Genomic DNA, 21,114 nt, shown 5'->3' on the forward strand with positions numbered 1-21,114 from the left:
ACTGGCACCTGGAAAGGGGACGGTGGGAACAGTCAGTCCTTAAAGGAATTGAGAAATCAAAGGAATCTTAAAGTAAGAGCATTCTTCAGACGAGCGCTTAAATATAGAGAGAGCCGCAAGATAACCTTTAATGGTACCTACTTGAAGGCCCTTGTGGGCAAGAGAAAGTAAGGAAGACAAAACCACAGGAATGGAACACTGAAAAGGATCAACATTTTGACCTCTGCACCAGTTGCAAAACTTATGGCAATGGTACAGGGATTTTGCACAGGCCTTCTGGCAGAAAGCAACACCGCCATCACCATCACATCATCCGGGAGGTCCCAATCCTTACATCTCAGCCTTTCAGATACCAAGGGTGAAGGTTGAGAGTCCCGACCTCTGGATGGAGAACCTGACCCCCCTCTAGCAAGAGCAGATCCTCTTGGTAGGGAAGACGGCGTTGATGGCAGCTGGACATTTCTAGAAGGTCTGGTACCGCACTCTCCTGGCCCAATCCGGAGCAATGAGGATCATGTGCGATCCGAACCTCCAACACTTGAGGAATGACGGGGAGTGGAGGAAACATGTAAAGCAGTGAGAATGACCGATCCACTACGAATGAGTCTAAGGCTCCGCTCGGAGGGAATTCCCTTGAGCAGAATCTCTTGCACTTCCGGTTGGCACTGGTGGCGAAGAGATCCACTTGTGGGATTCCCCAAAGGGCAAAGATCTCCAGAAGGATTCCTGAGCCAACTCCCACTTGTGAGAGGTCGTGCTTTGCCTGCTCAGAGCATCCGCCGCCGCCGCATTTTCGTCTCCGGCCAGATGAACAGCCGAGAGCGAAACTCCCTGCTGGATGGCCCAGAACCAGAGCTGCATTGCCTCTTTGCACGACGGGAGTGACCCTACCCTCCTCACCCCCTTTTTTGTTGAGGTAATGCATGGCCACTATGTAGTCCGTCATGATGAGGACACTCTTCCCCCGCACAAATAGCAGAAAAGCCTTCAGGACTAGCCTGATGGCCCTCAGCTCTAACAGGTTGATGTGGAGTCTGGACTGACAGACCAATGACCGCTGACGGTCAAGTCCGTGGCATGAGCGCCCTATCCTGTGAGGGAAGAATCCGACACTACAGTCACCTCTGGCCATGGTTGCGAAAACTGCTCCCCCCTTCATCAGGTTCCCTTCGTTGGGCCATCACAGAAGGTCCTGGGAGACCAAGAGCGGAATCTGAACGGGATCCGACATCTTGCCTGAGAACTGCGACCACTACATCTCGAGCACCCATTGCAGGGATCTTATCCCTCAGCCTGGCCTCTGGCACCAGAAAAATGCAGAAAGCCATGAGGCTGAGCAACCGTAGGAATTCGAAAGCCGGGAGACTCTGGGCATGTTGTAACTTGTCCATCTGCAGTGTGATGAGCCCTCACCTTCGGAGGCGAGCACTTCCCCAAGGACGTGTCCAACACAGCCCCAATTTACTGGAGCTGTTGGGAAGATGTCAGATGAGACTTCTTGAAATTGAGGGAGAAGCCCAGCCTGCGGGAGGGAGGGGCAGGTGAGACCGAGGTGATGCAATGCTTTCTCAGGAGAACGTGCACGTATCAGGCAGTTGTCCAGGTAGGGGTAGACGTGAATCCCAGCCACGCCTGAGATACGCTGCCACCACCATCATTAGCTTGGTGAAGACCCTGAGGGAGGAGGTCCATACGAATGGCAGGACCCGAAACTGAAAGTGCGAGTCGCCAGTCGCAAACCTCAGGTACTTTCTGTGCTTGGGATGAATCAGCACATGAAAGTAAGCATCCTGTAGGTCCAGAGACACCAACAAATCCTGAAGTTGGAGGGCCTAGAGGACTTGAGAAAGAGTGACCATCTTGAACTTGTCTTTCCTGAGAAGTTTGTTCAACCAACGCAAGTCCAGGACGGATCTCAATCCTTCTTTCTTTGGGATCAAGAAATAAGGGGAATACCATCCCTTGTTCCTCTCCGCTACAGGCACCAGTTCTATAGCGCCTTTCTCTAGCAGGCTCAAGATTTCCTGCATAAGGAGCAGATCTGGAAGCTTCAAAGAGTTTACCCTGTGGATTGTCGTAAGGCCGCTTTAGGAAGGGAAGGCAGTAGCCGTGGGCGATTTTATCCAGCACCCACGCATCCGAAGTAATGGCTCGCCACTCTTCGAGATGCTGAGACAGTCTGCCCCCAACCGGCGAACCATGGGACATGGCCTCATGACTATTTTGGAGCGGCTGCGGCAACGCCTGAAGGCAATGAGGCAGCTGAGCGGCTTTGGCACCTCTACTTCCCAGACCACCACAGGTACTTTTATGCTGACCCCTTTGACTAGCAGCCCCTCTCGTTCTACCAAAGGAGGAGTAGAAACAAAAAGGGAACCTCGCCTTCACTGCTGTCCCCTAGGACGAAAAGGCAGAGGTTGACGCACAGCTGTGCTCAAAGATTTAGCAGCAGCTTTTGAGGTCTGCAACCACTCAAGGCTCTCATCAGCCTTGCTCCCAAGCAAATGCACGCCATCAAAGGACATATTCAAAAGACGGCTTTGCACATCCTGAGCAAAACCAGACTTGCGCAACCACGCAAATCTGTGTATAACGGTGCTCACAGCCATGGACCGGCTAACACTGTTGCCGTGTCCAAACCCAACTGAATAGATTCACACATGGCATCCTTGCCATCTTGCACTAGAGCAAGGAACCCATCCCTTCATTCCCCTTCGGGAATATGCTCAGCCGCTAGAGAAACAATTCCACAGAATGTGTGAAAACCTTGCCAAGGCACAAGTGGAGTTGGCAGACTTCAACGCCATACTCCCCGCAGAAAACACCTTGCATGCCCAACTGTCTAAGCGTTTGTCGTCCCCATCAGGAGGGATGGTAGGGTACGCCGCCTGCCTCGAGGTGGCCATAGCCGCCTGAACAACCAAACTCTCGGGAGTGGGGTGAGACAAAAGGTAGCTGGATCGCTACCGGAAGGGCAGTAATTATTTAGTTACCGATTTGTTAACAGCTGGAAGAGATTACGGTGACTGCCAAGCAGCTGCCACCTTTTTCTGTAATGTCAGATGAAAAGGTAACACCGAGTCAGCGGACGGACCGTGATCTAAAATGTCCGCTAGATCATCTTGCACAAAATCTTCAGGAGGACTGGACCAGCCCAGATACTCTGTGACCCTACCCACGAGCCTCCTGTAGGATGACTCGGCATGAGCCCCAGGCTCAGGCCTGCCAAATTCCACTTCCGGAGAAGTGTCCAAACCACTTGCATCATGAAGAGTTTGCCTCAACTCATTCAATTGACTGTCTCCAGAAAAGACAGGAGCTACATCAGGCTCAACAGGGTCCATCTGAAGTCCACCACAGGCCTCACAGATTTATAAGCATACTTCCTTGGAGGATCCACAATATTAGGGATCTCCAGTGGTAAATTTCACGCAAAAAGCCCCGAAGGGGCAGAAGACTTCGGCGTTGAGAGCGCCGCTGGCTTCGGCAACGGCGCAATGGCTGGGACTAAAGCAAAGCTTAGACGTCGGTATCTTTAGCCCTTACCAGGTTGGCGACGAGGACCGAGACCTGGAAGCAGGTCTCTTGCGACTATCCTGAGCCTTGTCCGAACTGGACCTCAAAAGGTTTCCGATGAGCGTCGCGACGATGACCGGAGCCCGAAGGCGTGCAAGCCATGGCACAAGCCCATTCCTTGCCGGCTTCATCAGAAGGCGGACAGAACTGTGCCCTGCGATTGAAAAATCGCCAACATCTGCTCACTAAAGGCAACCCATTCCTCCGGAGTCTAGGACTTTGTTGGGCAAGCCACTTTCTTCGCAGCTCCATCCTCCGAGGCCAGAGAAGGCGACCAGTGACGGCGCTTCCTAGAATGACGAGAACGAATGGTGGGAACCACTCCGGGACCGAGATCCCCGGGACTCCTCCAGACGCAGAGAGTCATCCCTCGAATCGTCGGTAGACATCCCCCTTAGACTTCGATTTACGGTACTTACTGGGTTTAGAACCCCTACCTGAAGCTTCCCCTTACGCTCCCGCAAGGCCTTAGCAGTCAGCGACTGGCATTTGGAACAGCCGTCGGTGTCGTGACTCACTCAAGCACCACAAACAAATGTGATGTGGGTCGGTAATTGACATTTTCAACTTGCAGTCCCGGCAAGTCTTGAAGCCGGGCCGCAGAGTCAGAGGGGTTGAAGACGACATTCGCAAGGAATACACGAGGCGCACCGAGTCCCCGGCAAACAGTCCGCAAACAGCAAGCACGTTTGCGGAAAAAACAGAACTGAGGCTACGGGCACCGTGCGTGCTATTTACAACATCCAGTGATGTCGCCCTCGACAGAGGCCGTCGAGGGACATCGATCCGATGCCATCGACGCAGGACGCCCTCTCCTGAAAACGTTTCCGAAGTACACAACTGTGGACATTACATGTCAAAGATGTGAAATACGTTGGAGGACACAATCCATTCGGAACAGGCCTTCCCAAAAGAATGCATCCGCATTCTACCTGGCTGGGGGAACCTGCTGGCGAAATTCTGGCACATGGTGTCCGTTGCTGTTGCAAACGGATCGATCAGGGGGCTGCCCCATTTTAGGAAAAGGTTGTCCACTTGTTCCTGCCGAAGCTCCCAGTCTTAGCAAGAGCCCAACTCCCTGATGAGTCGGCAATGGTGTTCCTTACTCATGCCGGGTGAAACAAAATGAGGAACATACCCTGAGCGACGGCCCAGTGCCATAAATCCTGCGCCTCCTTGGAGAGCACTTGGGAACTGGTGCCCCTGTTTCTGGATGCAAAGCATTGCACTGGTATCGTCCGTGAAGACCCTTATCACTTTGCCCTTGAGGGATGGCTGAAAGGACTTTAGGACAAAACACTGCCCGTAGTTCCATAACGTTGATGTGAAGAGTCTTCTCCTCCAGCAGACACAGGCCTCTGGTGTGAAGACGTCTGGGGTGGGCTCCCCATCCTTCCAGGGAAGCATCCGTCGTGACCGTCTCTTGGTACGGGGGGGGGGGGGGCTCTGGAAATCCATGCCTCCAGCAATATTTGAGCGCACGCCCTACCACCTTGAGCACGATCCTGTCTTGGAAGCCTCCGGACACCTGTACCCAACAAGCGTCGAGGAATTCCTTTAGAGGGCATATCCACAACCTGCAGAGCCGAATCAGGTGTATGCATGACGACATCAGAGTAGAGACTTGATGGCCCTCACTGTGGCGACCTTCAGGGTTAATAGCCGTTGCACTTCACCAAAGATGGCCGATATTCTCTCCTTCGACGGTGACGCCAGGCAGGCAGGACACCGTGTTGAGCCTGGATCCCAGAAACAGTGTGTCCTGCCATGGAGTCAATTCACAGAGAACCCCAGCTCCTGCAGCAGTCGGACGGTCTTCGCCGTGTGGTGGATGGTGATGTCCTTTGACCTGGCCCGGATGAGTCCGTTGTCCAGGTAAGGGTACACGTGCATCCCTTGCAGTCGTAGATGGGCCACAACTGGAGACAGGCACTTGAAGACTCTAGGACGCGACTTCAGTCCGAAGGGAAGAGACATGAACTGATCAAGCTTCCCTCTTGGAACGATGACGCGCAGAAACTTGCAGTGTCCTTTGTGTATGGGGGATGTGGAAATACACGTCCTCTAGATCCATTGACAACAGAAAGTCTGCCTCCTCCAGCTGGCCGAGCACGTGCTGCAGTGGCACCAACCTGAACTTCTGGAACTTTGTACTGTTGAGCCGCCGTAGGTCGAGAATGGGCCTCCAGCCCTCGGTCTGCCTTCTTACAAGAAAGAACCTTGAGTAGACCCCGGAGCCCCGATGTTGCTGTGGAACCAGCTCTATCACCCCTTTCCACAGCATGGGCCTAACCTCCGGCAGCAGCTGAGGGATGCGATTTTCCTGCCCGGCCACCGACAGTATTTGTGGACACTTTCGTTGAAATTCCAAGAAGTGTCCGTGGGCGAGAGCGTCCAGCACCCATCGATCGTAGGAGATGGTCTCCCACATGCTGACGAAGTTCGCCAGCCACCATCCCACCATGGTGCCCAACGCACGGACCGTCTGTCTTGATGGCCTGGAGGGATTCATCGACGGCCTTCCCGAGGTGGTCTCAGTTGAATGTCATGTCCAGGACCCTTGTCTGGATCTTCTGCCTGAAGTTGGTGGCTGAGCCAGCCACGACTGCGAATGTAAACCCTGTTACCCATCGGGCGGAAACCCGTGTCCGCAATGTCCAGTGCTACCGTGAGGGTGTAGTCCGACGCCACCTCGCCTTCCTGGAGGATCTCCAAAGCTTCCACCTGCTGGTCATCGGGGAGGAAATCCAGGAGCAGAGCCATCTTATACCAGAGCTCCCGGTCGTTATCTGGCCACTATCGCCAGGGCGTTGACCCCTTCACCGTCAAGTAGATTACCTCTCTACCCACGGAATACAATTTCTTCCTCTCGATGTCCGGGGGTACAGATGCAGACGACTAACTTGACAAATTCTTCATGGCAGCCGCTGAGACCACAGATTCCAGCAACGGTTGAGCCTGGAGGCACAGTTATGCTCATCTGGTCTCTGTGGAGGCGTTGGGGCACAGTAGCAGCCCTCCCAAGAATGCGAGTGGTCCTAGGCTCGCCTTGAACTTCTATGCTGGTGGCTGCTATGACGAGAAGGTGCTACTTAAGGCTGCACCTGCGTGAAGTGAATGAGAGCAAGTATACTAGGTTAAGGCCCTTGCCCACTTCCGTCCTCCCAAGGTGTGGATTCTCGTAGATGCCCTGCTGCGAGGAGCTCACCTGGTATGACAATGCATTACTTACCGTAAAAGCATTTCTGATGGTTGTATCTGCTTAGATTCACATGCTGTGCATAGGTCCGACATCCAGTGGTCACTGCGGAGTATTGCATTTTGTTTTTCGTAGTCGAAAAGGGGACGTCGACAAGGCGTGTCTGTAACACTATCCCTATAGTGACGTGTGTTGTACCCACAATCCCTCACGCGTCGAGGTCCCTCTGTTTGTATTTTTCTGCCCTGAGGGAGCCTTCTAGACGTGAGCGAGTACAGAAAAGAGAGAAATATAGAAAAGGATGTCTATGTTCCTTCAATCCAAGCGGGGAGGAAGGGTGGGCGCATGTGAATCTAAGCAGATACAACCATCAGAAATGCTTTTACGGTAGTAATGCATTGTCTTCTGAGGTTTGTTAATCTGCTTAGAATCACATGCTGTGCATAGACTAGCGAGCAGTACCCGGAGTTGGCGGTGGGTTATGAGAAGGAACAGTAGAGAAAAGATGTCTTAATACTGCCTGTCCCACCTGGGAGTCAGATCTAGAGTGTGCATCTAGACAGTAGTGTTTTGTAAAGGTGTGCACAGAACTCCAGGTAGCCGCTTTGCAGATGGACTCAAGGGGAACATTTACAATGAATGCTATGGACGCCCCCGTGCCTCGAGTAGAATGTGCTCTTGGCCTAAAGGGCAGTTCTCTCTTAGCAAGAGTATAGCAGAGAGTGATGCATTGAACAATCCATCTAGAAATAGTGGACTTTGAAACTGCATCCCCTTCTCTTCCTGCTGCCACCGAGACGAAGAACTGATTAGTCTTCCTCAGTGGTCTGGTTCTTTCCATGTAGAACATGACCGCTCTGCGGACATCTAGTGTGTGCAGAGTCCTTTCTCCCAAGTTGGAAGGATTTTGAAAGAACGCTGGTAGTTCTATAGACTGGTTTACGTGGAATTTTGAGATGAATTTCGGAGCAAACCTTGGGTGAGTGCGTAGAACCACTTTATCTTTGTGAACTGTAACAAAGGGGTCTAGAACAGAAAGAGCCTGTAGTTCACTTACTCTCCTGATGGAGGTGATAGCTATTAGAAAAGCAGTCTTAAGAGTGAGGTCTTTAAGAGATGCTTTGTGCATGGGTTCAAATGGTGAGCCCATGAGTTTGGTAAGTACCACGTTAAGGTCCCATCCGGGAGCTGGGTCAGCTATTGGGGGGGTGTATTCTCTTTACTCCCTCCATGAAGGCCTTTATAACAGGGATCTTCCACCACGACACTGAGTTGGGAAGTGGTGTGTGCAGAAAGTGCCGCTAGGTGGACTTTAATGGAATTGAACACTAGACCTGAATCCAATAAATGGGTCAGGTATAGAATAATATGTGTGGGAGAGCAGTCAATTGGGTTGATGCTCTTTCCTCTGCACCAAATGACAAATCTCTTCCATTTGCTAGAATAGCAGTGGCGAGTGTTAGGTTTTCTGGCTTCCCTGAGGATGTCCATGCATCTCTGTGGGAGCTGCAGATGTCCAAATTCTATGATCTCAGGAGCCAGGCTGCTAAGTTCATGTTCTGGGGGCATGGATGCAGAGTCCTGCCCCTGTCTTGTGACAGCATGTTGTACGGGCAGGGGAGTTTCACTGGGGGAGATAGAGACATCTCCATCAAGTGAGCGAACCATGGCTGTCAGGCCCACATTGGGGCCACCAGTATCATGGTTACTTGTTCCTGGTGCATCTTGTGCACTACTTTGTTGAGAAGGGGAGTCGGGGGGGAAAAGCGTAAACAAATCTCCCTGACCATTGAATCGACAGACCGTTCCCCTTGGATTGGTTCTGGGGGTACCTGGAGGCGTAACTTTGGCATTGTGAGTTCTCCAGGGTTGCGAACATGTCTATTTCTGGGAACCCCCATTGCGTGAAGACGTCGAAGACGATGTCTTCGTGCAGTCGCCATTCGTACTCTTCGGGCAGGGGGAAATCTCTGCTGAGTTTGTCTGCCAGCAGATTGAGTTCCCCTGGTACATGTTGTGACAGAAGGAACATATTCTGTTTGAGAGCCCACTTCCATATGTTTTGGGCCAGTTTGGACAGCCTTGGAGAGTGGGTTCCCCCTGCTTGTTGATGTAATACATGGCTGTGGTGCTGTCTGTAAGGACCATCACTGTCCTGCCTTGTAGGTGTTCCTTGAAGGCTTTTAGCGCCTTGAACACCGCTAGTAGCTCCAGAAGATTGATGTGTTTGGATGCTACGTTCGGAGTCCACTCTCCGTGAGCAGTCTGATGGGATAGGTGAGCCCCCCCATCCTGTGAGGGATGCGTCTGTGGTTAGAGTGGCTTCCGCCGCGGGTGTGGCAAAGGGTTTCCCTTTTTCCAGGTTTTCCTTTGTCCACCGCCGTAGCGAGAGAACTAAGGCCTGCGAGACCACCACTAGGTCGTCCCATAGTCCGCTGGCCTGACACCACTGGCTGTTGAGCCACTCTTGCATTGGGCGCATGCACAGGCGCGCGTGAGGTACCAAATAAATACACGACGCCATCATGCCTAGCAAGCGCATTGCTTTGCGTACCGTCACCTCTCGACCGGTCACATATTGAGGGATCTGAAACATGTTTTGGACCCTCTCTTTGGAGGGGAAGACGAGGCCGTCCTTTGTTTGAATTAGAGCCCCTAGGAATTGTTTGATTTGGCTGGGGTCTAGGCTGGACTTCTTTTCGTTGATGGAGAAGCCCAACTGGAACAAAAGGTCTACAGTCTTTTGGGTATTGGAGAAGCATGTTTCGTAAGAATCCCCTGTTATGAGCCAGTCGTCGAGGTAAGGGTAAACTGGGATGGACAACCTGCGCAGGTGGGCCGCTGCCACTGCCAGTACCTTCGTGAATACCCTCGGTGCTGATGCTATGCCGAAGGGTAGCACTCTGAACTGGTAGTGTTTGCCCTCTATCATGAACCGGAGGTATTTTCTGTGCGCTGGCAACATTAAAATATGAAAGTATGCATCTTTCATGTCCAATGTTGTCATGTAATCTCCCTGTGATAGCAGTGGGATCACTTCCTGTAAGGTTACCATACGAAACTTTTGGGGTTTGATGAACTTGTTCGCTGGGCGCAGATCTAATACAGGGCGCATGGTTAGATCCTTTTTGGGTACAAGGAAGTACACTGAATAAATACCTTCCGTTACCTGAGATAGAGGCACGACCTCTATGGCTCCTTTCTCCAGCAGTTGTTGTACTTCTTGTAGAAGGATGGCAAGATGTTCCGGTGACATGCGTCGTCCCCTCGGGGGTTTGTATGTTGGGGAACTGTTGAATTCGATGCATTATCCGTGGGCTACGGTGGAAAGTACCCAGCGGTCTGACGTTATACCCTCCCATGCTGGAAGAAAGGATGTTATCCGGCCCCCGACCGGTGTTGCATGGGAGGGGACGCGAATCTTCGTGTCACTTGGTGTTGTTAGGGGCTTGGGAACCTCTGGGGGTGGACCCTCGCCCTCTTCCTTTGCCCCGGCGCTGTCCTCTTTGGCTGTACTGGCCACTATTGGTCTGGAAATTGATGGCAGGGTACTGTTGCTGCTGGTTTTGTTGTTGGCGTTGGCCACGAAAAAAGCGTTTGTTGCCATAACCGCGCCTGGTAGAGGGCTTAGAGATTTGGTCAAGAGTTTTGATAGTATCGAACTCTTTTTTAGCCATCTCCAGAGACTCATCCACCGCTTTCCCGAAGAGGTTTGAGTCTTCAACAGGTTTATTTATTAAAGACGCCTGTGTCTCCGGTTTGAACCCTGAGTTGCGCAGCCATACGTGGCGTTTTAGGACTATTCCCTGAACTAGGGAACGTCCCGCAGTTTCTGCCGCATCCAGAGAGCTCTTTACAATACTCTGGTTGACCTGGGTTCCTTCGCCAATAGTTGAAAGCAGGCGTGTACGTAATGGTTCCGGCGCTTCTTCGGCGTCTTTGCGCAGTTTGGCCCACTGCGCGTCCGCATTGCTAGCGAGCAAAGAATTGTTGGCAATTCTTGCGGAAAAGGCGGCCGGGGATGTAACTCTTTTTGCAAGGGCATATAACCGCTTGCCCTCCTTGTCAGGTGGTGCCTCACTGGTGGAAAGTGGTACCCCTGCCCTCTTTCTTGTGTTGGTTACTACCAGGGAATCCGGAATGGAATGTCCCCTGATGTACAGCGGGTCAGAGGGTGAAGGAGTGAAAAGTTTTTCAATTCTAGGATTGACCCCTCTGATTAGTGCGGGTGTGGACAGCGAAGGGATGATTCTTCTCTTCACCGAAGCGAGGAGGGGAATTGTCTGACTGACCGGGGGTTTCTCCTTAATTACCCTTTCTACAAAGTCTAATTCAGGGGAGAGCTCCCCAGTGTCCAGTTCGAAGTGTGCTGCTGCTCTGCGCAACAGGGCATTAAATGTGGGTTGATCGTCAATGGGAGACGTGTTTCTAACAGGTGAATTGTCAGGAGGATTTAGGTTCAGGACATCAGTGTCGGAATATATTGATGGGGATTGCCAGGGGTGAGAAGGTCCTTCTGGATTTTCTCCGAAGCCTTCTCCTACCAAGTCTGGGCTGTCTTCCAGACCTTCCTCCTGGTTCCGTCCCTCTTCCTCGTCCATAAAATCATCCTCTTCCTCAAAATAATGTTCTTCCCCAGTGAGGTCATACACACTATGGAAGTCTGAGGCTGTGTCCTGGTGGGGATTGACTAGTCTTGGAATTTTGCCACTGGGGTCCTCCTGAGGCCCTTCTCTTATTCTCTTTGGAGTGGGAGGGTTCTGGGTATTCATAAACCTCTACATTCTTTCCATGCAGAGATGGAGCCTTTCCATGGTTTCATGGGGTACCCCTGAGCGGTCTAGCGGGGGAAAATTGGTGTCTTGTAGCTGAAAACGGCTCGACCTCTCCCACAACGTCGAGGAAAGTGTCCCGTGTCCCGTCGCCCTCCGAAAAGCCTTCAGGTGTGCTGGGAATCCCTTCGACTGAAGGAGATCGTCCCTGTCTTTTCGGCGTGTCTTTCGACCTTTGCGTAGCGCTCGACGAGTCTTTCGGCGTACGCTTGTGGGTGTCGGCTACCACGATCCTCGCCAAGCTCTCAGCGACTCGTTTGTCAGCGGAGGGCTGTGGTTTCGACGTTATGGGTGTCGATCGCTCTACGGCGGCATGCGCTTTCTGCTGATGCGCGCCGGCCGATGATTTGGGGGCGGCGCCCTTATTTGCCGAAAGCCCAGTCGCTGGTCGCGGCTGCGAGAGGGGCTTCGAACCTGAACGGTCCGAGGAGGCCGCCGGTGAAACCTGCGTCTCCCTGGGCGCTGATGCTCTCTTTGCCTTCGGCAAAGAAGAGCCATGGGTTGTGTGCTTGTGTGTGGTCTTGTGTGTGTCAATGTCGCCGGGGTGTTCATCCCCATAAGCAGGGCGTGAGCCGAGCCCGTCGGGGCCGGGGACAGACGACGAAGCGCGTGTGCGCTCTCTAGGGGGGTTTTCGACTTCCGTAGCGGAAGTCGTGGTATCACGTTCCTCGTCACTGTCGGAGGTAGCGACGGTGGGTGGAGCGTCGGCCTTCGACATAGCGTAGGCCGCCCACCTCTTGACCCTACGGTCTTTTAGAGTCTTCGGCTTAAGAAGCCGACAAGCCGTGCAACCTTCCTCTTTGTGATCGAGGTGCAAGCAGCGGTTACACCGTGAATGCTTGTCCTTCCAAGTAAACTTGCCCTTGCAAAGCGGGCAAAACCTAAAGGGTGTCCTCTCCATAGCCGAGGCAATAAAACGTGATAACCACCCCAAGGGAAAGGAAGGGGAAAAGGAAAGGCATTCTCAGAAAAGAACTAGAGATGTCCCACGACCCCCACTCTCCCTACTGTATTTGGCCTGCGAGGCCAGGCCACGTGTTCGGCAACGCCGAAGGATCTCCTCCGCTCGTCCCCTCCGAAGATCTTGCTCGGCGGAGACAGCTTCACAACAGCGTTGAGGGGGGGATCGATATGTTCTATATTAATATAGGAAAACGACCAAAGGTCGAGGAGATGAAATCTGCAATGTCTCTCGAGGAGCTCCGCGTAAAGGCGACCAGTAGCTGGGCGGAAAAAAACAATCTGAGGGACCTCGACGCGTGAGGGATTGTGGGTACAACACACGTCACTATAGGGATAGTGTTACAGACACGCCTTGTCAACGTCCCCTTTTCGACTACGAAAAACAAAATGCAATACTCCGCAGTGACCACTGGATGTCGGACCTATGCACAGCATGTGATTCTAAGCAGATTAACAAACATCAGAAATAAGGTTTGCGGGCTCTCCGTCCTGCTACTTCTGGCAGGGGCGCTTGATTGTCGAGGACCAAGTTCCTTCACTGATCCAATGTCTGTGGGCTCTCCGTCTATACTTCTGACAGGAGACATTGGACTGTTGAGGACCAAGTTCCTTCACTGATCCAATGTCTGTGGGCTCTCCGTCTATACTTCTGACAGGAGACATTGGACTGTTGAGGACCAAGTTCCTTCACTGGTCCTTTAGGTAAGTAGCAATATTCTGGTTTGTCTGTATTGTTAGTCTTTTTGCTGTTGGTTGTCTTGTAAAAGTGTTTTAATAGTTCGCTCCTTTCTTACCCCGTTCTTTTGTTACCTTTCATGCAGGCAGCAGTGCGGGCCTGTGTAGTTGCCACGTCCGATAGCGGCTGCTGGAGTGATTGTTAAGGAGGATTTCTGAACTGTGACCTAGGGGGTAGAGGTTCAGAAGGCCAGCCTAGTTTCTTGGAACAGAGTAACCTCTGGACAAGCCAGACCAATCAGGGTAACTATGGCAGGCGTTCAAGACTAAGTCTCAGGAGGGGTGAGGGTGACTGAAGGACCTCAATGAGCACACAGAGCAAGGACACTTACAAATTACTCCAGACAGGTGTTGCTATCAAAAATATAGACACATTTATTATAAGGCCTTTGTAACAGACCATTGCAAAACAGTATCACTAGATAAACTAACACATCACAATCAATACAATATATATACAAGACCATTGGAGTCTAAAGGGGTGAATGCACAAAATATGTCGACAAACTAGAAGGGAAGGAAACGGGCAATGCAGGGAATCTTTAGACCCAGTTCCACATCAATAATACACCTGACTAAGAGGCAGTCCAGGCCCTATGAAGAGGAGCGTTGTGCTCAATAGTACATGCGTGCGCTTTTGCCAATGGGCGGAATAGGGTCTCTAGCAGCTCAGGAAGGTGGATGAGGCAATGCAGACCAAGTTCCCACTATTCAAAGAGGACCTCCACTTGAAGGCAGAGGCAGTTTGAGAGTGCGGGATGGAGTCACTGTTTTTCAATAGCCATGAAAAGGAGAGGGGCCCTCAGGGGCCACTTGTGCATAAAAATGGGCTCCTGCGCTAGGGGCCACCGGTTGGGGTATGGAGTACTCACCGGTCCCCGACGCAGGCAGACCCAAACTTTGCCAGTTCAGTCCACTTCGCTGGCAGTTCCGAATGCGGCAAAAAGGACGTCTCGTCACCTTTTAGTTCCCGAAATACAGTGACGATTCCCAAACGGGACAGTGCCGATTTCTCCACTCCAGGTGGAGGAATCGACCCAGGTTTCACTGCAGCAGGCTTCAGGGGCAAGAGGGCCACAAATGCAGCAAACTTGCACAGGTTGTTGCCGCGGCAGGGCAACATGGTTACTGCGTTTACTCCGGTTCTGGTGTGTCTCATTTCAGACCTGGGAACGCCAAGTGTATGAAATTTGGTGTGAGGGTGCCGGGGACACAGAGCTAGCAGTATTCCAAGTTTCGAGGGCCTCCTCGAAACGGCGGTGGTGGTGACAGAGCAGAGCAACTGGGTAAGCTGGTCAGTCCACTGGTTGGCCATGGGACACTTCCGAGAAAGCTTACTTGCAGGGTTTGATGAAGGTGCCGAGAATAGTTGGTCCCACTATTCCAATGGGTTGAAGCGTCTTTGCAGACCTTCTTGGACGAGCGGGCTCGCGGTGCCAAACCTTCCAGTGGGTCACCAGCAGTTCCTCGACTCGGATTCGTGTTGCAGGATACTTGGATCCTATCCTTTGTTCGGTGTAAACTCAGGAGATCGACATGGTAGTGGTGTTTTCAGCCTCCTCTTATCCAAAGTTCGCTTCACGCCAAAACGGAGAGGACCAAATGGGAGATCTGCTCACAAACACACACTCCATAAGTGGACCAATCACGGACCACGGTGGTCCCAGGCATTCATGGCACTCCAGACTCTGGCACCCGGGATGTGTATTGGAATCAGCCATTCCAGCTCACATCCTGGAGGCACACACACAAGGCATGCAGAAGCCTGCAAATGCATTGGGATTTGCGGGAAAGTGCATGACCAAATAAGGACTGACCCAGGTCGGCTCAACCTGGGGAAGGGGCAAGATGGCCAAAGGACAAGACAAAGAACCTTGTGGCATGGCCATATTGGAGCCAGGCCACCTATTTGTGCCAAACGTGGTTAACATGGCAGGAAAGGGTTAAAAATAATGCGCAAAGATAGCTGCCACCAGTCCTGTCCATGACACATCTGCACAGTTCATAAAGTCCAACGAGTGTATCTAGGGCCTTTGGAAAGGACTATAGACCCAAGTGTGCTGTATGGTAAGATACATTGCACACTTGTTACATGTTGCACAAAAGCTGCAACATGATGAAAGGACTAAGGGATACAAAGTCTCCCAGGACTGACTGTCTTAAGGGCAAGTCAGTTTGCCCATAAAAACTGAGCGCAAGCCTAGAGGTGTGCAGCTGAAGGCTGTGCTTCTCTGGCAAAGTCAGTCAATGGTGTCTAAACCGCAGCAAAAAGTTTGGGGGTTGACACATGGAGGGAAAATTGCATACAATTATGAAATCTTTCCTAACAGTGACGAAGAATGGTGACAGCGACTGCCAGTGATTGGTAAGTTGACTCGCAGGAAGGCACGCGTGTTGAAATGCAGCTCGATCTAATAGTGAAATGTTCTAACCTTGTCCTTGTTTCTTTGCAGCGGGCGAGTTCACAAGAAAGAAGACCGCTGTGGAGCGAAGTAAGAAGCTGGATCGTCGGTTGTCATCACTGTCGATGGCATCTACGTCTTCGGGCATCTCTTCGACATCTCCACAGTCGCCCTCGTGGTCAACACCGTTGATAGCGGGGAAAGAAAGAATCTCGTTGGACTAAAATGTACCTGCCCTGGAGTAGTTCTTACCCCCCCCCCACCCCCTTTTCTATGTGCTCTGAGGGGTCGGTCTCAGACTGAGGTTCGGCATCCTCTTCCCTGGGGTGTTTTCTATTGGCTTGAATAAAGACTCTCCTGGCTGCCGCCTGTTCACCCTCGACAGGGTCGTCCCTTTTGCCTTCGAAAGGGAGGCCACCACCATCTCAATCGAGGAGGATGACGATTTGGCCTGGATCACCTGGGCCTTCACAGGCAGGTCAGCCATCTTGGCTTTCTCCTTAGCGGCAGCCTGGACTCTTTGAACTGCCCGTGAAGGAGAAGGCCAAGCAGGACAGACTCCTTACCCTGTTTGGCCTTATTTGGCATTTCCCGCAGCTTCCCTGGGGTAGCCGACTTCCTCTTGCATGAAGATCTGGAGCGGTGACTGGAGAGCGAGGCCAATGGAAGAAACTAACACGCACTGACCATCAAGGGACTGTTGGGCCCCCATGAAGGGAGCGCCCTCAAAGGACTTCGAAACCTGCTCAGGTTTGCTGAATCCGGAAGAGGCATGCCCTTGTGAATCACTCGGGTAGAGACCCTGGACTGGACCCACGCAGCCAACCGGACCTGCCGATCCTTCATTGTGCACTTGTTGAAGCCACAGCAAATCTCACAATCTTCTTTGTGCGTCGGGTGTAGACAATAAAGGCACTCGGAATGCTGGTCATCTGAATTAACATTCCACAAACTAGATCACAGCTTGAAGAGGGAAGCTCTGTCCTTCTCCTCCGACATGATCCGGCGCGGTGTAGGCCTGAAGACTTCTGGAAGCTTCCAAGGAGGACGATTTCTGCCCTTGAGGGGCGATGAAAGATGCCGAAAAACAGATCCCCATTAATCGGAAGCATGAACGATGGAGCACAAAGGCTCAATTGACTGGGAAAAAAAATGTCCCATCTTAAAAAGCTCAAAGAGCAAAACGCGAGGACTCCCAACACTTGAACGTGCGGTAAAAATCTGAAGATAGCTGCCCGAGGAGGGGCTTAGGTAGAGGGCAGTCATTTGCTGGGGGCAATATGACCCAGAGCTCAGTCATTGGTGAGGAGATTTACAAATTAAACTGAAAGTTTTTTCTTTTACCGAGGATTCCCAGCCTGACGGCGGAGAATATTCATGAGCATGTGAACCCATGCCAGACTCCATCCAGGAGAACTTTCCTAACATACACCAGCCCCATATATCCAGAAGTCTAGGCGTTATTGCTCTGCTACTGTACCTTGATTGAATTTGGCTACACCTAAGTGTTAATTACTGTGTTCACTCACTAACGTGGCATCCCAAAACGCTCCTCGACTGCTGGTTCTGAAAATCCATCTCCACCCTGTAGCGATCTTCCTAGACATGTTCAGAGCTTTCAAAAAAGGTCCTTTGTCCATTCAAAATCCAGGGCAGATTAACTTAACATTTTGTTATGAGGCACCATATACAAAAGTATTCAAATGAATGCAGCTCTACAGAAGGATTGTTAGATTACTAAAATGTGACTAATCATGCAACTGATTAAGATTGGTTGGTCATAGGTTATTCAGTAACAAAGTAATGCCTGCAAAACTTTCGACTGAAATTTAGCCACATATATGGGCTATATCATAAGGTATCAAGCCCAGACAGGAGTCTCAAAGAAAAACCAGAATAAATAGTAACAAAAAGGGCCTAACGGACCCAATGATTAAAGATGCTCTCCTTTCGGCAATCTATGCACTACACCCTTCTACCTTCCAAGCAGTTCTTGTCACGCCTGCTTTTCAGCAGGTTTTGTTCCCTCCCCCCTTAGGTACTGCCTGCTCTGCCCTTCTTTTCTGTGTCTGCCCCTCTGAGGAACGCCCTGAATAGGGATACAGAAACATCTTTTAGCTGTCTATCCAACTCTAGGTGTTCCTACCCACTTCGATGTGCTCCACTCCACAAATCATGTGGCCTCTGCTTTTTTCACCCATTCACTACAATTCCTCATTACAGCAGTTACTGCTCTTATCTGCCCCTCTTCGTCCTGCCCCATCACTCCAAACATCAGGTCTTTCAATCTGTAAGACTGTCACCATACAGCTTGTAGGATCCTGCCTCAGCCCAAACCTCCCATTATCCACTTTAATTGAAAAGCACCATGTTCCCACTCTGCCATGGGTGCAAACCTCGTCTGAGGGGTCGTAGTACTGTTCCAGGTACGCGTGTGCCAGTGACTCTTCTACTGTAATTCGTCGGTTTGGGTTGAAGGTCAGCATTTTATCCAGCAGATCCAATGCTGAAAAAGAAAGGCAGAAAAACTGAACAAAGCAATAATTTTTTCCAGTTTACAAAACAAACTCATTACGAGTAATGGTTGGGCCAAGGGGCGGTAATAGGGTGCAAAGCTAAATCATACACACAACTGTCTGCACCTTTCCTACACAATAACCAACAGGCAAAATCCTGATAAAAAGGCCATGAGGAGGGAGCCTAGAAAATGGTGGGGTACCAATCTTCCAAATGTCCTCATTTAAAACAAATATGGATGTGACAGTAGCATGCACATTTTACAGATTTATGAAATCTGGAATACAAAATGGCAAATGTACTTACCTGTTAAAGTTATTCCGCAGTGAAGAAAGGTTTGATAATTTCATGACATGAAATCCCCACCACCGGTTCGCAAAACAGTGGAAAAACAAAGGCTCCAAGGAAAAAAAAAATAAGCCACTGCACTTGGCACCAAAAAGGCATTTCTTGTGAAAAGACAGGGGAGTCATATTTATAATGTTTTTACTTTAAGTAACTACAAACATGGTGCCTGCTGACCTTACTTACCAAAATGTTACTTCCCAGAAAGTACATCACAAGGTAAGCCATCTGTTTTTCAGCTCACACTTCACCTTATTAAAACGAAGAGTGTACTGCCCAGATAAATGCACCATGGCTTTTCCAACCGGGTGCAAATACAGAATCAACCAGAGCCCCAGAAAAAGATATGAAAGGACTTAAGCTTCCAGTTGGTAGCCACTAGCCAAATCATACTGTACCGCAAACCAATAGATCTGGCAGGTATGTATAATATTGTAGGTGGGTATAATGGGTGTTAGAATTAATTTCCAAAATCGGCCGTGGGTGGAGGATTTTTGGAGGCCGCCCTATCATGGTGAACAGGAAAGACTGAGGTTAGCCAAAACCCAATCAAGGTGAGGTAGCAAAGGAGTCAAAGCGTAGTCCGGAATGGTGCGAGTGGTCTAGGGGTACAATGAATCCAAAAGGAGCAACAATAATTTCAGTTAGACACGAAGTACACGGAAATGCATTATTTATTAGGCCTTCTGTTTACAAATTAAGCATATAAACATCACGGGTACGTATTGTCACAAATCCTTATAAATCATATACACACAGCCACCGTTCTATGAATCAATTACCAGTGCAATACAGGCGAGTGTCAATGCAGTGACAGTAGACAGAACTCTTAATGTTTGGGAGAATTTTAGTTTGTTTGCCAATTCCATTCAACCTTAGAGACCCTCAGCTCTTTTGCTGGATTCAAGACTTATTTTAACCCTGGAGTGAGTGAGAACTTTCTTACACCTGTGTTGATTTGGATTTTTGTGTTTTCACGCTTTTTGGAGTCTTTCAAACTCCACAGCCATCAGCTTTTTGTATAGTGACAAAGCACCTTCAGTGCAGTGTCAGAAATCCTTTTAGATTTTTTTCTCATACGGTTTAACTACCTTTACTCTTGTATGAACTACAGTTCCCAAGAATAATAAAGTGAAAATGACTACTTACCTTTTCTCCAAGTAGGTCCAGCACACACCATCTAATGTAGAACGGCTGGGGGTTACCTAGTAGCTCCTTATTCTACTTTCTCATTTTTATGTTACCCTCACTACTTTAAATGGCTGGTGGCAGTGGTTTACTTTTTCCTACCATCGTGCTTTTCTACCACAGGCTGAACCTTCAGCTGCAGTATAGCACCCATGGGTGACCATTTTGTCATAATGGGCCTGTTTTGGTTTGCCATTTTCTGTTTGTGTGGTCTTTCTTGGGTTTTACTCTGTGCGTTGAGACCAATTTGAGCACTTTGTCTTGCTTTTGGTGGGCTTCAGCCCTGAAGCCCGCCTCTGGCTCCAGTAAGTGAGATGACAGGATGTGAGGGAGGGTCCAGAAACTCACTTGTCCTTGGTCTCTAGGAATGCCTGAATGCAACTAGTCCAGATTGGCTGGCTGGCAGTCCTTGTAGGACAGCCACACTGCTGTGCGATTCGATCGACAGCCTAGATTGTGCATGAATGGGACAAGCCTGCTTAAACAGCGAGGGTTTTGAGACTACAGGCAGAGTCAGCCGCTAGGATAAACACCTGACAAAGAAACCGTGAACGAAGCTTACTGTAACCTCCTGGACCTTTGAATTGCCCGGTGCAGACCTTTTTCACCTAGACCGAGAAGCTCCGGACGGAACAACTTTTCCCCTTGGGTTGGTGGGACCAATTAGCCCCGAGACGACCTCCACTGGAACACCATCCCCGACTTGCTGTGCCTCTCCGTTGCTTCGGAAGCCCAATGCCAGGGGTCGAGTGTCCGTAGCAGAGTGCAACGTCTGCCGTGGAACGAATTTGGCCATGACTTCTCATAAGGATTAAATAACTTTTCTTGGGTAAACTACTGTACCCAAGAATAGTAAAGTGAAATGGACTACCTTTTTTTTTGTAGGTCCAGCGTGCACACACCATTTTATGTGTGGTGCTGGGGGTTACTTAGTAGCCCCTTATCCTACCTACTCATGTAACATGTATGTTACTCTCACTACTTTAAATGGCTGGTGGCAGTGGTTTAATGTTCGTACCATTGTATTTTTCCACCACAGGCTGAATCCTCAGGAGCAGTATAGCATTCATGGGTGACCATTTTGGCAAAATGGCTGCAGTCTTATTTCCGCCTTTTTCCGTTTGTGAGGTCTTTCTTGGGTTTTACTCTGCGCACCAACCAATGTTGGAGCCCTTTGTTAGTTTTGCCTTTGGCGGGCTTCCGTACTGAAACCTGCCTCTGGCTCGTATGTCTGGAAGGGCAGCAAGTGAAGGAGGTTCCCAAAGCTCCCCTGTCCTTTGTCTCCTTGGTTACCTGAATGCAACCAGTCCTGATTGGCTGGCTGTCATTTTAGGACAGCCACCCTGCTGTGCGAGTG

At 50.5% G+C, this 21,114-nt stretch overlaps 1 protein-coding gene across 1 annotated transcript in view; it reads right to left on the bottom strand.

The window, feature by feature from the left end:
• LOC138581028 (mitogen-activated protein kinase 1-like) overlaps positions 1–21,114 on the bottom strand; it is a 594,665-nt gene that overhangs the window by 176,728 nt on the left and 396,823 nt on the right. The window contains exon 7 of the mRNA XM_069652044.1: positions 18,104–18,213. Within this exon, the coding sequence (XP_069508145.1) occupies positions 18,104–18,213 (110 nt within the window). The remainder of the gene's footprint in view (positions 1–18,103; positions 18,214–21,114) is intronic.

The sequence above is a fragment of the Ambystoma mexicanum genome, chromosome 3p (genome assembly GCF_040938575.1).
Source record: "Ambystoma mexicanum isolate Mex_15411 chromosome 3p, UKY_AmexF1_1, whole genome shotgun sequence".
NCBI lineage: Eukaryota > Metazoa > Chordata > Amphibia > Caudata > Ambystomatidae > Ambystoma > Ambystoma mexicanum.